Source organism: Cervus elaphus, chromosome 20 (genome assembly GCF_910594005.1).
Source record: "Cervus elaphus chromosome 20, mCerEla1.1, whole genome shotgun sequence".
In the NCBI taxonomy this organism is placed as follows: Eukaryota; Metazoa; Chordata; class Mammalia; order Artiodactyla; family Cervidae; genus Cervus; species Cervus elaphus.
The window spans coordinates 65191441-65205717 of NC_057834.1; the positions used below are offsets into that span (position 1 = coordinate 65191441).

Below are 14277 nucleotides of genomic sequence, written 5' to 3' on the forward strand. Positions count from 1 at the left end.
GGCTGGGTTAAGTAAAGAGGTCAAAGAAAAGATGATTCTCCCATCAAATGAACAGATTTGTTGGGGTATGTGCCTACTGATGGACTTCCCACGTGTCTCAGTGGTAAAGAATCTGCCTGCCAATGCAGGAGAGGTGGGTTTGATCCCTGGGTGGGGAAGATTCTCTGGAGAAGGGAATGGTAATCCACTCTAGTATTCTTGTCTGGGAAATTCCATGGACAAAGAAGTCTGGTGAGCCACATTCCATAGGGTCATAAAAAGAGTCGGATGAAGCACACACACCCACACATGCGCGCACACATGACCACTGATACACACAATAAATTTAAACATTGCTACTTGATACCTTTTTGAGCTAAGTCACCTTGGCGTACAACAGGTTAATTGAATCATTTGGAAAGGTTCAGAGTAATACTGCCAGGTTCAGCCTAGCTCAAACACTGAAGGTTTTTATATTGACTAAAGAATTAGGAACTAATTATCCATTTTCAAATTTTAAGGTAATTGCAAAGTAGAAATACTGAAAATAATTGCTTGGTTCATGTGCTGTCAATCACCCTGAGGTTGCTGGAACTTTGACTGCCAGGTTCTGTGTAGAAGTGGGCTATAAGCCAATCTCTGCAGGAACAATCACTTATTCCCCCTTTGTTATGCTGTAGAAAGTTAAGTGGTGGATTCATTGAACTAAAATAGCGTTGATAAACACTACAAAACTCATTGTAAAAATCAATAGGAATCCTGCAGGCAATTCTACTGGACATTAAAGTGAAAATTTAAATGTGACCCAGGGGTTCTTTTTGTTTTATTCATACTTATTATTTAAATCTTGCAAGTGTAGCCTATGGTTACCCTCACCTGATTTCTGGCTTGAGAAGTTATCACTCAGGCAATCTATAGCCCTAGGCTCCCAAATTAGATTCCCTGCTATCCACTCCCACCTATCTCCAACTCTTTTCCAGGATAACTGTTTTCAGAGAATGATAGCAATTATCAACCTCTCTGTAGCAGACAGTTGATGACATATACAAAAACCTGGCTCTAGGAGATTAGCAACCGTGTTGACTGAATCACCATGGGTGTGCTCTTTCTCCTTAAGTCCAGAAAAAAAAACCACACACACACAGACTCATCACTAGGATTCATGGCACTGTTCTTTAGAGGAGCAGAAACCCAGATCTTTGTCTAATTTGTTGGGTTTTGAGAAAATCACTCACTTATCTAAGCTTTAGTGTCTGCAAAATATTTCTTTTAACACTTGGAAAAATCATAGGGAATATTTAGGTGTAGAAAAAGGCATAAAATAAAATATGACACCTGTGAAATGACTGCCTAACTTTAAAAATAGCATAACCATCCAAGTTGAAGATGCCTGTGCACCCCTCCCAGATAGAGAAGATGATCACCATCCAGGGTTTGTTGTTTATCTTTCACTTGCATCTTATTAGACTGCTACTGAGTCTAAGCTCACACCACAACAGACCAATAAATCAAGAGATGAGTTGTTGGGACAAGGAAGAGTGACTTTATTATGAAAGCCAGCAGGCCAAAAAGATGGTGGACTGGTGTCCCGAAGGATCATCTTCTCCAAGTTAGAATCTAGGCTTCTTTAATATGAAAAGGGGAAGGAGTAAAGTTCTGGTTCCAGTCAGACTCTGGTGGGAATGTGTTAATTTCAACATTCCTGAAGCCATTCACAGGTGGACCTGGGAGAGATGTTTCCTCTGAGCTACACAAAGGTATTTTGGCTTAATGCTCTTTACAGGAGAGGCACGGTTCTCAGAGACTGGCCATTTTGTATTATTTAAACTTATAGGAAACATCCCTGTAGTGATTAACTTGTAGCAAAAGCAATAGACTACAAAGGTTAAAGTAAAAGAAATAGCTCCAATATGGAGTCAATTTGTTCTTCCCTATTACGATAACTTTCATGGGCTTCCCAGGTGGCTCAGTGGTAAAGAATCCTCCTGCCAATGCAGGAGATGTGGGTTGTATCCCTGTGCTGGGAAGATCTTGTGGAGAAGAAAATGGCAACCACCCCAGTACTTGCCTGGGAAATCCTACAGACAGAGGAGCCTGGTGGGTTACAGTTCATGGGGTCGCAAAGAATCAAACACAACTGAGCAACAGAGTATGTACACATGCAATACAATAACACTCATAGGTGTCTGTGCTATCCAACATGTATTTTGGGTACATAAATGTTATAATATTTCATATATTCTTTGGCAACTTGACTTTGTCCCTTAAGACTGTATTTATGAGTCATATATTGATATATGAAGTTGTAACATTATTTTTCAGAATATCCCACTTTATTTGAATATATCACAAGGTATCTATTCACTCTCCTATTGATGAATTATTTTTCAATTTAATGTCCTCACAAACAATATCGCTGTGAAATTTTTTAATAGTTATCTCTTTTGCTAAGTCAGGTGCTAAGCCAGGATGCTGACCTCCTGGGGCATGCACGAATGGGTTAAGAGTGCATCTCTCCTGCCCTAAAATTGACCAATTCAGGTCCTGGGTTGACCAGAGCCCCTCTCTGGTCCACCCTATCCATGAGCTGCCTCACCTGTTCATGGCAGTGCTTGCAGTAAAACAAGAACCAAAATCATTTACTCCCATGCTCATCTAGGACACTGAAAATGGAAGTCAGATCTTCCTGTTGACAATAACATAGTTTTGTTATTTCACTGCATTAGCATTACTTTATGTCCCAGGGGTCCTTCACTCACACAAATCATTTGATTGTTCATAGCAGAAATTTCCCCACAGACTTATCAACTCTTCAATGAAAAGCATCAGCAGACAGTTTTTGCCCTAAGGTTCTTTGAATTTCTTGCCTCAAAATCCTTACCATGCTGTTTCCATCATCCTGAACTGTTGTATCATGATCCTTAATCTTAATAAAGCTCTCACAATGAAGTACCTGCCTTAAAATTCCCATTTCCCAATAAGTTCTGATTCTGACTTCCCCCTTCCCAGATACTGCCAAAGTTCTGAGTCAGTGGTAGACAGTAAACAAAGCTTTGTCTTATCAATGAGTTATGTCTGTGATACTAGGGGAGATGGTATTTGCATGCAGAGGAATATTAATATTTTCAACATGTGACATGACAGCAAAAGCTTTGAGAAGCATGGCTATGGAGTACAACTTAGGTATAGAATGGTTGAATCTCAGGATAAGTGCTTTGTCAACTTCACTATATATTGGCCCACTGTATCAATTTAAGCCTTGTTTTCTCATCTGTAAAATAAAATGATTGAGCAAGATTATGCTTAAATATTTTTTTATCTTAAAAATGTTTTCAGGACTTTCCTGGTGGTCCAGTGTCCAGTGGGTAAGAGTCTACATGCCAATGCAGGGGATGCCAGTCAATCCCTGGTTTGAGAAGATCCTATGTGCTGCCAAGCAACTAAGCCTGTGCACCACAACTACCAAGCTCTTCTTGTGCCCATGCTCTGCAACAATAGATAATACCTATGGACCCTTCATTGTTTGGGGAAGATCCCCTGGAGAAAGGAATTACTACCAATATTCTTGCCTGGAGAATTCCATGGACAGAGGAGCCTGGCGGGCTACAATCCACCGGGTCACAAGGAGTCCAACACAACTGAATGACTAACACTCTCACATTTTCACTTCTTTGCTTATCTCTGCTTCTTTAGTCCAAGCAGCCTGGTTTGCATTCTGCCTTCCCTAATTGCTGGGTCATTTCTTCCCTGGATGCTGTTTTTCCATCTAGGATTCCCACTTTTCTCACTTTGTCTACCCTCCTCATGGCCATTTTCAAAGTTAAATTCAAGTAGAATCTCTTCTGAGAAAGTTTCACCTGCAACTCCACACCATGGTGAGCTGTCCCATGCATAAACTCTAGAGGACCTTCAGCCTGGGCGTCCCCAGCGACCTGTCTTTCTCCACACATACATGCTCTTCAGGGCTCCCGTGCCTTTGCATATGTTTTCCTGAGACCTGGAATCTCTTCCTCTCCCTTCTCAGTCTGGCCAGTGTTCAATTCAAGGTTATGTTCAGGTATCACCTGCTCTTTAAAGTCTGAAAGAAAATGCCTTCTTCGGCAGTTAGACATTCCCTTTCTTTGGTTCCCAAAGCATCTTTTGCCTTCCTCCTTTATAGCAAGTATCCTATTGTCATGGAGCTGTTAGTCTTTCTTCTCCAAGAGGCAGTGGGAGAGCTGGGATTTGCAGTCACATCACCTATCACAGAACCAGGTGCAGGATGAGTAATCAAGAAAGGTTTGCTGAGTTGAAATAAACTGTATTTACTTCAACTTATAGACCTAGTCTAACTTTTTTAGGAAAACCTCAACTTCAAAAAATTGTGTTATTTTATTGAAAGTTATTCATTAATATTATAGCCATGACTCAGTTTATATAGTTCTTTTTTTAAGTTTTTTTTAATATGGACCATTTTTAAAGTCTTTCTTGAATTTGTTACAATACTGCTTCTGTCTTATATATTTTATTTTGGCTTTTTTTGGCCACAAGGCATGTGGGGTCTTAGCTCCCTGACCAGGAGTCCCAATTCACATCCTCTGAATTGGAAGGGGAAGTCTTAACCACCGGATGGCCTGGGAAGCCCTTGGTTTATATAATTCTGTTCGACTTTACCCATAAATAAAGTCACAGATCAGGGGAAAAATCCCTTGTCAGATTCTAGGCCCTCATGTTGGGTTTGGGGATTATTGTCACTGAAAACCACATTAGCCACAACTGGGAACATGGCTCATAGCTGCTTGCCCCTTTTCCCTACCTTACCTCCAAACTTGGGGCTGATCACAGAGCAAGAAAAGAACAGACTCACTGGTTTGTTTTTGATGTACATACAGACAGACACCTGAAAGAAACAGAGAAAACATGACAACCGACTAATGGGGTACGCCATTATCATCAGGAACAACCTCTCAGGTCAGCATAACTGCAAAAGCATAAACACAGGCAGGAAAAGAACCTGAGACTTTACCCAGCACACACTGAACCCTTGAGAGAACACTAAAGAAAAAAACTGATGGATTCTCTGGAAATGTATTGCATGGTTGGTTAACAGTGGAAAGGGGAAGGAATCAGGTGTCTCCTTGAGTAATTGTTTTTTGCAGTCAGGCCATTTTTTAAAAGGAAAGTGTGCGGGAGTTGGTGATGAAGATGAAGAGTACCTGAGAGACGGACGTTTCTATTCCCTGAATTCTATTTTGCAGCCTTTTCTTCAGATATTGAAGTTGGAGAAAGGAAATGATATTAGAATTAAAACATCCTCTCCATTAAGATTATTGGCAGAGAAGGTTCACCTTGACTGCAAAGATTTAGTGATTATGTACAACTAGTCCTAAAGTGGGACGGCCAAGACTAACAGGGAATCATCAAACAATTGTCGGATCATGCTCCATCAACCTAATTTTACCATTAGGGTAGCCCAGAGCAACTGGATCGATAATTTTATGACTCTTTGTTGTCTTGGAAACAACATGGCTCACTCCAGTATGAAGTTGATCAGTTGCTCAGCAATCAAATTGCAAACAGTGCTCTGGCTGGATTGTACACCTTGCAGTTTTTGGATACCAGTGTAATCAGAATTCTAGGTCGGTTTCCTATCACAGAAGGTTAAAGAGACTTAACCAACACAAAAGATTGAGATATTACATACTTGAAATTACATGATTTTCTATTTCCTTGGTCCCTTCCCAAACTCACAATTGCTTTCAATAAAGTTATGTGTTTAATTGGTTTCTCTGCAACCAGTGAGACTGCTTATTTTAATCTTGGAACTGAAGGTAATGATTACAAACACAGCATTTTAATCATTTGTCATGTAGATATAATATCTGAAAAGCTATTCACGTTTTTTTCTTTTTATCCTGTCCTTTTGAAAGCAGCATAAATATTTTGTTAGAGGATCTAATTTTGAGGTATTCAGCAATTTGCCTCAGTCTTCTACAACAGGTCATGAGTGAGAATCTGAATAAAGGAAAAGGTTAATGAAGCTGTTAGAAAGCAAAATGAAGGGAGCAGAAGGCTTATGGATGCTGTGATTGTTCTTTAAAAGAAAAAGAAAAGTGGGGACTTCCCTGGTGGTCCAGTGGTTAAGAATCCACTTTCCAATGCAGGGAACACAGAGTTTGATCCCTGGTTGGGGAACTAAGATACTAAAAGCTGCAGGACAGCTAAGCCTCCAAGTGGCAGTGAAGATCTGGCACAGACAAATAAGAAAAGAAAAGAAAAAATGGGGGGAAATCTCTTCCTTCTCCTAAAGCCTAGGATCAGAAGACTAAATAATTATAAAGAAATAACCAATGAACTTCCCAACATGTCACCCATGTTACGCCTTGTTCTCTCTTTTCTGCTAGAGGAGACGGTGCACCAGCCTGGCCCTCCTCCCTGGCCAATTCCATGCTTTGGAGCTGTTTTTCTCCCCCATCTCTGAAAACTTCTCTTTCCTACATACATAAGCTTCCCCGCTTTCAACTGAATCTTTCCCATCAATAATTATACATGTTCAAGATTATCCCATCTTAAAAAAAAAAAAAAAATTCTCTTATCACTCTACAGTATTCAATTGCTCTGCTGCTCTTTACAGCTAATCTCTTGAAAGAGTTGTCTAAACCCACAGTTTCCATTTCTCACCTCCCACTCACTAAAACTCACACCTGTAAAATTCTCTGATCTCCTCCTGCTTTGCTCTTTTTGCCTTTAACAGACCCTGTGATAAGCCTCCTCAAGACTGTGCCCTCTACCACACTCTTTTCTTATCTTTGTTCTCTTCCTAGGCAGTTTCATCCAGACCCCTGCCCTTGACTAACAGTTCTAGTCCTTAAGATTCTCAAGACAAACCCCTCCTCTCAGCTTGCAAACAAGATGTCTAACTCCCACTCTGTAACTGACAGCTGAATGGCTTAAATGCATCTTGGTCTTAGCCTACACAAGACCAAACTCCTGACGTGCTCCCAAAACCTAATCTTACTCTAGTGTTCACCTCAGGGCATGGCACTGAGCCAGCATCCTTCCTTAAATATACCCTTCTCAAATGTACCCTTATCCAGTCCTGCTTTCCTAGCCCATGCTACCATCTTCTCTTGCAAAGGCTTCTGACATGGCCCACTATTAATTGATCTCCCTTCATGGCAAATAGATGGGGAAACAATGGAAACAATGACAGACTTTTCTTGGGCTCCAAAATCACTGCAGATGGTGACTGACTGCAGCCATGAGGTTAAAAGACTCTTGCTCCCGGGAAGAAAAGTTATGACAAACCTAGACAGCATATTAAAAAGCAGAGACATTACTTTGCTGATAAAGGTCCATCTAGTCAAAGCTATGGTTTTTCCATTAGTCATGTATGGATGCAAGAGTTGGACCATAAAGAAAGCTGAGCTCTGAAGAATTGATGCTTTTAAAATCTTGAGACAAGATTCTTAAGAGTCCCTTGGACTACAAGGAGATGAAACTAGTCAATCATAAAGGAAATTAGTCCTAAATATTCACTGGAAGGACTAATGCTGAAGCTGAAGCTCCAATACTTCAGTCACCTGATACAAAGAACTGACTCATTGGAAAGATTGAAGGCAAGAGGAGAAGGGGACAACAGAGGGTGAGATGGTTGGATGGCATCACCGGCTTCATGGACATGAGTTTGAGGAAGCTCTGGAAGTTGGTAATGCACAGGGAAGCCTGGCGTGCTGCAGTCCATGGGGTCACAAAGAGTCAGACACAACTGAGTGACTGAACTAAACTGAACTGGTCTGCCTATACTCTAACCCTCCTCCAGCACACTGTCCACATAGCAGCCTGGGTAACACTCTCCAAACCAGATGATGGTAACACCATGAAAAACACCACTGTTGCCTTTCCACAAATCATAAATTGAAGATTGAAAGCCTCCATGTGGACCACAGGGTCCTTCGTTTCTGGCTCCTGCCCACCTTTCAAGCATTAAATAATACCGTCCTCTGCATCATTCTCTACTCTCCAACCCCACTGACACCTTCCTTCAGTTCCTAGAGCTCACCCTAGAGTTCCAGAGCTTTAGCACAGAGCCTCAGCAAACGCCACCCCCTCTGCCTGAAACGCTTTCCTCCTCTCCTCATCCCACTGCCAGCCAAGTTAACAGCCCAGGCATCCTTTATGCTTCAGCTGCACCATTGCTTTCTCCCAGAAGATTCTTTGCCACCCTAGTTTGTGTCAACCTTTGTTACACATCTTCACAGAAACTCATTCTTCCTTTAAGAATTTAACTATCTTATAATTACATGTCCACTAGTACATTCATTTGTTCAAAGTCTATCTCACCTGCCTGCCCCAAAGCTCCGTAGGAGTAAGCTCTAGATCTGCTTTTGTTCACCATCCTTTCTCAGGAGCCTAGCAGAATATCCAGCACACAAAGATCACTTAATAAACAATGTGCTTAATAAAGAAGTGTTGTAAAAATAATTCACTTATATTTTATGCTTCTGCCATTGAAAGGGTGACCAAATATCCCCCAAATGGTTGTAGGATGATTTACTTTGTGTGAAGGAAGGTATCATAAATGTTCTGGGAGCTATGAGAGATAATTGAGAGTCCTTTTACTTTAAGGCAAAGGGTTGGAGAATCCATCGAACAATTCCCCAGTAGTCACTGTGTTCACTGAGAGAAATTACTAATGGGGATGTGCTGTGACCAAAAACATGTGGAAGGAATAAAAGGTTGTTCTCTCTTTTACATTGAACCCTCTCAATTTACAAAGTGGATGAGTTCCAGAAAAGTAAAATACCTGTCCAAGTTCCTATAATGTGAGACACAATAACCACTTTATTTGTGTCTGGCTATGTACACAACACTGGGCTCTGTTCTCAAAGGATGTAGGATAAAGAGTCTTAATTAAAAGGACCATGGTAGGTATACAGTAAATATTATTCATTTAACACATGTTCATGCAGCACATTCTGCTTCTTGGGCCTGGATAGGTACTGCAGAACTGAAAATAAAACAGATGATATCTTCCCTCATGGATTTTATATTAATCATAGATTGTGGGAGTTTTGGTATAAAATGTATAAACAAGTCAAGGTAACAGATACTAGTGATAGGAGGAAAAAGTCACAGCCACTTTCAACAGACTGGCCAAGGCAAACCTCTCTGGGGAATGACATTGCAATTTAGACATAAAAGATGAGAAGTGATCAACCCCATGAAGAGATAGTGGGATAACTTCAGTGGAAATAGAATTCCAGAAAGAAGCAATAGCACATGCAAAGATCCTAGAAATACAAGAACTTGTCTTTTTGAAAGCAAATAAGAGTAATGTGGCTGGGAGGTGGTGGTTCGTGGGCATATACTATGAGTTGAAGCTGGGGAAACTAGTAGGAGTCAAACCATTCAGGGCTTTGAAGCCTATGGCAAGGAGTTTCTTCTAAGTATGCATGGCCATTGAGAGATCTTAGGTCTGCTAGTTGGAGCTGAATGGTGACATGACTTGATTTTCATTTTTAAAAGGCTACTGCAGCTGTTGGGGAAAATAAACTGACTTTAGAGAGGCCATTTAGGAAACTATTGCTGAGGTCCTGACAAAAGAAATTGTCTTGGGTGATGACAGTGAAGATGAGGAAGTAAATGTTTATGCACTATGTCTGGAGAGAAGAAAGACAAGGAGGAGTAGAAATGGCAGTGGAAGCAACGATCAAGAAGTTAGTCTTCAGTAAATGAGATTGGTCAAGATGTCATAAAAGACAGCTTCAGAAAGGGTTGGTGGGTGGTGAAACAGAATGTCATAAGGTAAAAGGAGCTTAGGGCTTCAAATAAGAAAGAAAAAGCCATTTAAATGTGACCATGAGAAGTAAGGAGGGTCATGGGGCAAGAGAGGAATAAAGAAAACAGCCTCCACTAGCAAGGGCTGCAGGGAAAACTGTGTTAGAAGGGGGCAAACTAGGTTTCAGTGAAGACATGGAGACAAAAGGAATGGTCCTCTACAAGCAGAGTCTGTTGATCATAGATCAGGAGTTCCAGAGGACACAGTGAGAAAATTTAGAGGACTAGGAGGGAAGTTGCACGATTTGAGATCAACAGTAAGTCCTTAGAATAACAATGGTTGTGTACAGAGCCTAAGACTTCTGAAGGACTGCAGTAAACTGGAGCCTGAGGCATGACAAGATAAATATCAAGAGGCTCATGAGAAAGAGAACAATAAATTCAAGCCATAATCCTGAACAAATGACTTGACATCGTAAAGGTGTCCAGGTGATTTCTCCCTCCTATAACTCATGCAATAGTAGATCCAGGTGATGTGGTCACTGGGTGCCACCCCTCTGTCCTGCAAGGATAATGAGTTATGTGATTAAGGTCCAGAGGACTACTCTCTCTCAGATAGCTAGAAATGGAAGTTTTATAGCTGTCATTTTCTTATTAGATTCCATTTCCTTAGACATGATTAATTGGAACATGGGTGGGTACCTACCCCAATCTGGGCAAATTCAAGTCTTTTTCCAGACTCTTTCCATGTACAATAGGGAGTCCTTCACTGGGGAGAGAAGTCATTAGATATAAAACATGGTGTCTGTGGACAGCTATTTTTTTCAATCATGCAGAGAGAGCCAGTCGAAATGAGAACCATTCAAGTCTTTTTTGAATGTCTTGAGCCAAAAAATGTATCTTTTTGCCTAAAATAAAGTTGGATTTTTGTGCCTCAAAACCAAGAGTACTAATCTGCAGCCAAAGACTAATAGCTAAAGCATGAATTCTGTAACCTTCTGCTATTGACCATGGCAAGACATAGTGTTAACAGCCCCATAAAGTTAGCTAGTAAATTTTCTCCACATCAGTGTGAGGAAGCCATAAAAGTGGGAAATACTAATGCTACAAATTATTAGTCAGGTTTTTCCAGAGAAACAGAATAGGGTGTGTGTGTGTGTGTGTGTGTGTGTGTAGGAAGAAAATAAGAAATACAGTTATGTTGGCTGATAATTGTATGAGCCAATCTGCAGGAGGCAGAGACCCAGGAGACTCAGTGGCCTGGCTCCAGTCTGAAGGCCTGCAGGCTGGAAATTCAGAAAGAGCTGATATTTCAGTTTTAATTCAAAGGCAGGAAAAAAAAAAACAACAACAATGACACCAATCAGCGACAGTCAGGCAAAAAGGAATTCTCTCCTATTCAGCCTTTTTGTTCTAATGCCTTCAACTGATCGGATGAGGGTCACCCACGTTAGGGAGAGTAATCTGCTTTCTCATCCAATTCAAATGTTAATCTCATCCAGAGCCAGCCTCACAGACACACCAAAATAATGTCTGACTAAATATCTGTGCACCCTATTGCCCAGTCCAGCTGACACATAAAAATCAACCATCACTCTACAAAAACTTACATGACTGCCTTCTGGAGGTATGGCTGCCTTACATCGTGTTGAGCGCTACAGGATATATTAATACTGTTATTGAGGAGGTTCATATGCCAAGACATTGTGTTTGTCATGGTGACTTTGGACTAGCTCTCAGGTTAAGCAAAGTCCTGATGAAGGAAGAGCAGAGGTAGGGAAACTGTGTGGAGGAAAGAAACAAAACATCCTGAGCTCCCTAAGTTGAGTGAGGAAACTATTTTAAGTAAGGAGGAGTTGTGAACATTTAGAAGACTCTGAAGTAGTTTGTCTAAGTCTATAAAGCAGGAAGAGCTTTAGAAAGGCTAATTGAAAGACTACTATAGGTGGCACTATCGGCACTTCATGGCAAATAGATGGGGAAACAACGGAAAAAGTGACGGACTTTATCTTCTCGGGCTCCAAAATCACCGCAGATGGTGACTGCAGCCGTGAAATTAAAAGACACTTGCTTCTCAGAAGAAAAGCTATGACAACAGTAGACAGCATATTAAAAAGCAGAGACATTACTTTGCTGACAAAGGTCCATCTAGTCAAAGCTATGGTTTTTTCAGTAATCATGTATGGATGCAAGAGTTGGACTATAAACAAAGCTGAGCACTGAAGAATTGATGCTTTTGAACTGTGGTGTTGGAGAAGACTCTTGAGAGTTCCTTGGATGGCAAGGAAATCAAACTAGTCAATCCTAAAGGAAATCAGTCCTGAATATTCATTGGAAGGACTCATGCTGAAGCTGAAACTCCAATACTTTGGCCACCGGATGCAAAGAACTGACTCACTGGAAAAGCCCCTGCTGCTGGGAAAGATTGAAGGCAGGAGGAGAAGGGGACGACAGACGATGAGATGGTTGGATGGCATCACTGACTCAATGGACAGGAGTTTGAGTAAGCTCCAGGAGTTGGTGATGGACAGGGAAGCCTGGCGTGCTGCAGTCCATAGGGTCGCAAAGAGTTGGACACAACTGAGCGACTGAACTGACTGACTGACTGGTAAAGGGATGACCTGCCAATGCAGGAGATGCAAGAGACGGGGGTTTGATCCCTGGGTTGGGAAGATCCCCTGGAGGAGGAAATGGCAACCCACTCCAGTATTCTTGCCTGGAAAATTCATGGACAGAGGAGGCTAGCAGGCTAAATACATGGGGCCACAGACAGTTGGACACAATTGAACGAATGAGTACACACACTTATTCCAGAAAACTCATGGGGGGGGCGGTGAAAATTTCATAATCTGGGCAGAATAACAAAATAAATGAACAAACAGGGTAAGGCCTGAAATGGTATCAAGAAGAGCAGGAACCTATAGCTGTTATGTAGTTGCTAAGTCACATCTGACTTTTTACGACCCTGTGGACTGTGGCACGCCAGGCTCCTCTGTCCTTCACTACCTCCTGGAGTTTTCTCAAATCCATATCTGTTGTGTCAGTGATGCTATCTAACCATCTCCAAGGCAAAACACTAGAGAGTAGAGAGAAATCTCTCATTTTACTCATCTGCAGAATGGTTATAACAATAGTAGGTGACTTACTGGATTATTATGACGGTCAAATAAATTCTACTTTTATGGCTCTCTCTCGTACTGTTGTGTTGGGGATTTGCTAGTTTATTCCATGGGGAGCATCATACTATGTCCTGCTATGATCAGTGGAAGAAGACTGCAGGATTTGTGCATTAGCCATAGTTCTTTAGGTTGTGAGATGCTAATAATGCAAGACACCATGCAACAACCTGGCACATCATAAGGGGTCATTTACCTCTGTAGCACTATGCCCATCTGAAACACTGCCTGCCACCCTTGAACTAAGGGGCAGGGGCAACACAGAAAATATGAAGGACAAGAGCTATGAGATCAAGGATGAGGGCTGAGGGCCCAAAGATCTAGACTTTAGGGGAGACTTCTCTGAAATTTCTGGAGTAGCAGTGGCAGCCTTAAAGTCCCCATCACAGGGGATATCTTTGAACACTGGCTTAGGGAGCTTCCCTGGGCCCAGTTTGCTACCTATCTTATTTTTAATGCTCAACATTCTTTCACAACTATGATCTCATCTGTTCATAGATCATCCCTGAGAAAATTACTGAGAGGAAACCCTGGTTTTCATTGTACCGGGCCCTAGAGGAGTTTAGCTCCTTTCAATGAGATGAATCACTTCAGTCCTCCCATGTTCTCAGGAGGCGGATCTCTCTCTCTTTGATACCTTGAAGGCTTTCAGGCTTGTGAGATTGGAAGTGGTGGGAAAATGTTTGAGGTACATTTGGCTTCATTCCTGTTTCCTGGACATCAAAAGCAAAGTCAAGATCCAAGCCCAGGAACTTAACTCCTAAGTCCCACACTCTTTCCACAAAACCACAACGAACTGACTTTGCCCTTTCCTATGCCTTAGCAGGCTTCCCTGGTGTCTCAGATGGTAAAGAACCCACCTGCAATGAAGGAGACCTGGATTCAATCCCTGGGTCGAGAAGATCCCCTGGAGAAGGGAATGACTACCCACTCCAATGTTCTTGCCTAGAAAACTCCATGGACAGAAAAGCCTGGTGGGCTATAGTCCATGGGGTCACAAAGAGTCAGACACAATGGAGAGACTAACACTTTCACTTTCATGCTGTAGTTGACATCGGAGATATCAAATAGTTCCAATGTTTAATTCAGCTCATGCATTTTTGAGAACTTACTATGTACTCTTGCTCAGTGCTGTGGTAAAAAGGAAGGGCTGATGTTGTTAGTCAGAGGAGGACCAAATATAACTCCCGAATTTCTCTTGAATTTGTCCTCTTCTGCAGCCCTAGCCCCTGCCTGTGCTCAGCCTCCACCTTAAGAATCATCTGTTCTGTGTCCAGCCTCTTCAGTCTCACTACTATCACCATCATTTGTATCCACTTGAAAGCTTGGCATTGCCTTCATTGAAAACCTTGATGATGCCCTA

General features: G+C 41.6%; 1 protein-coding gene across 1 annotated transcript in view; it reads right to left on the reverse strand.

The window, feature by feature from the left end:
* Window positions 1-14277, reverse strand: part of LOC122676751 — a 97784-nt gene that overhangs the window by 68152 nt on the left and 15355 nt on the right. Inside the window, exon 6 of the mRNA XM_043876334.1 lies at window positions 4780-4858. Coding sequence (XP_043732269.1) covers window positions 4780-4858 — 79 coding nt within the window. The remainder of the gene's footprint in view (window positions 1-4779; window positions 4859-14277) is intronic.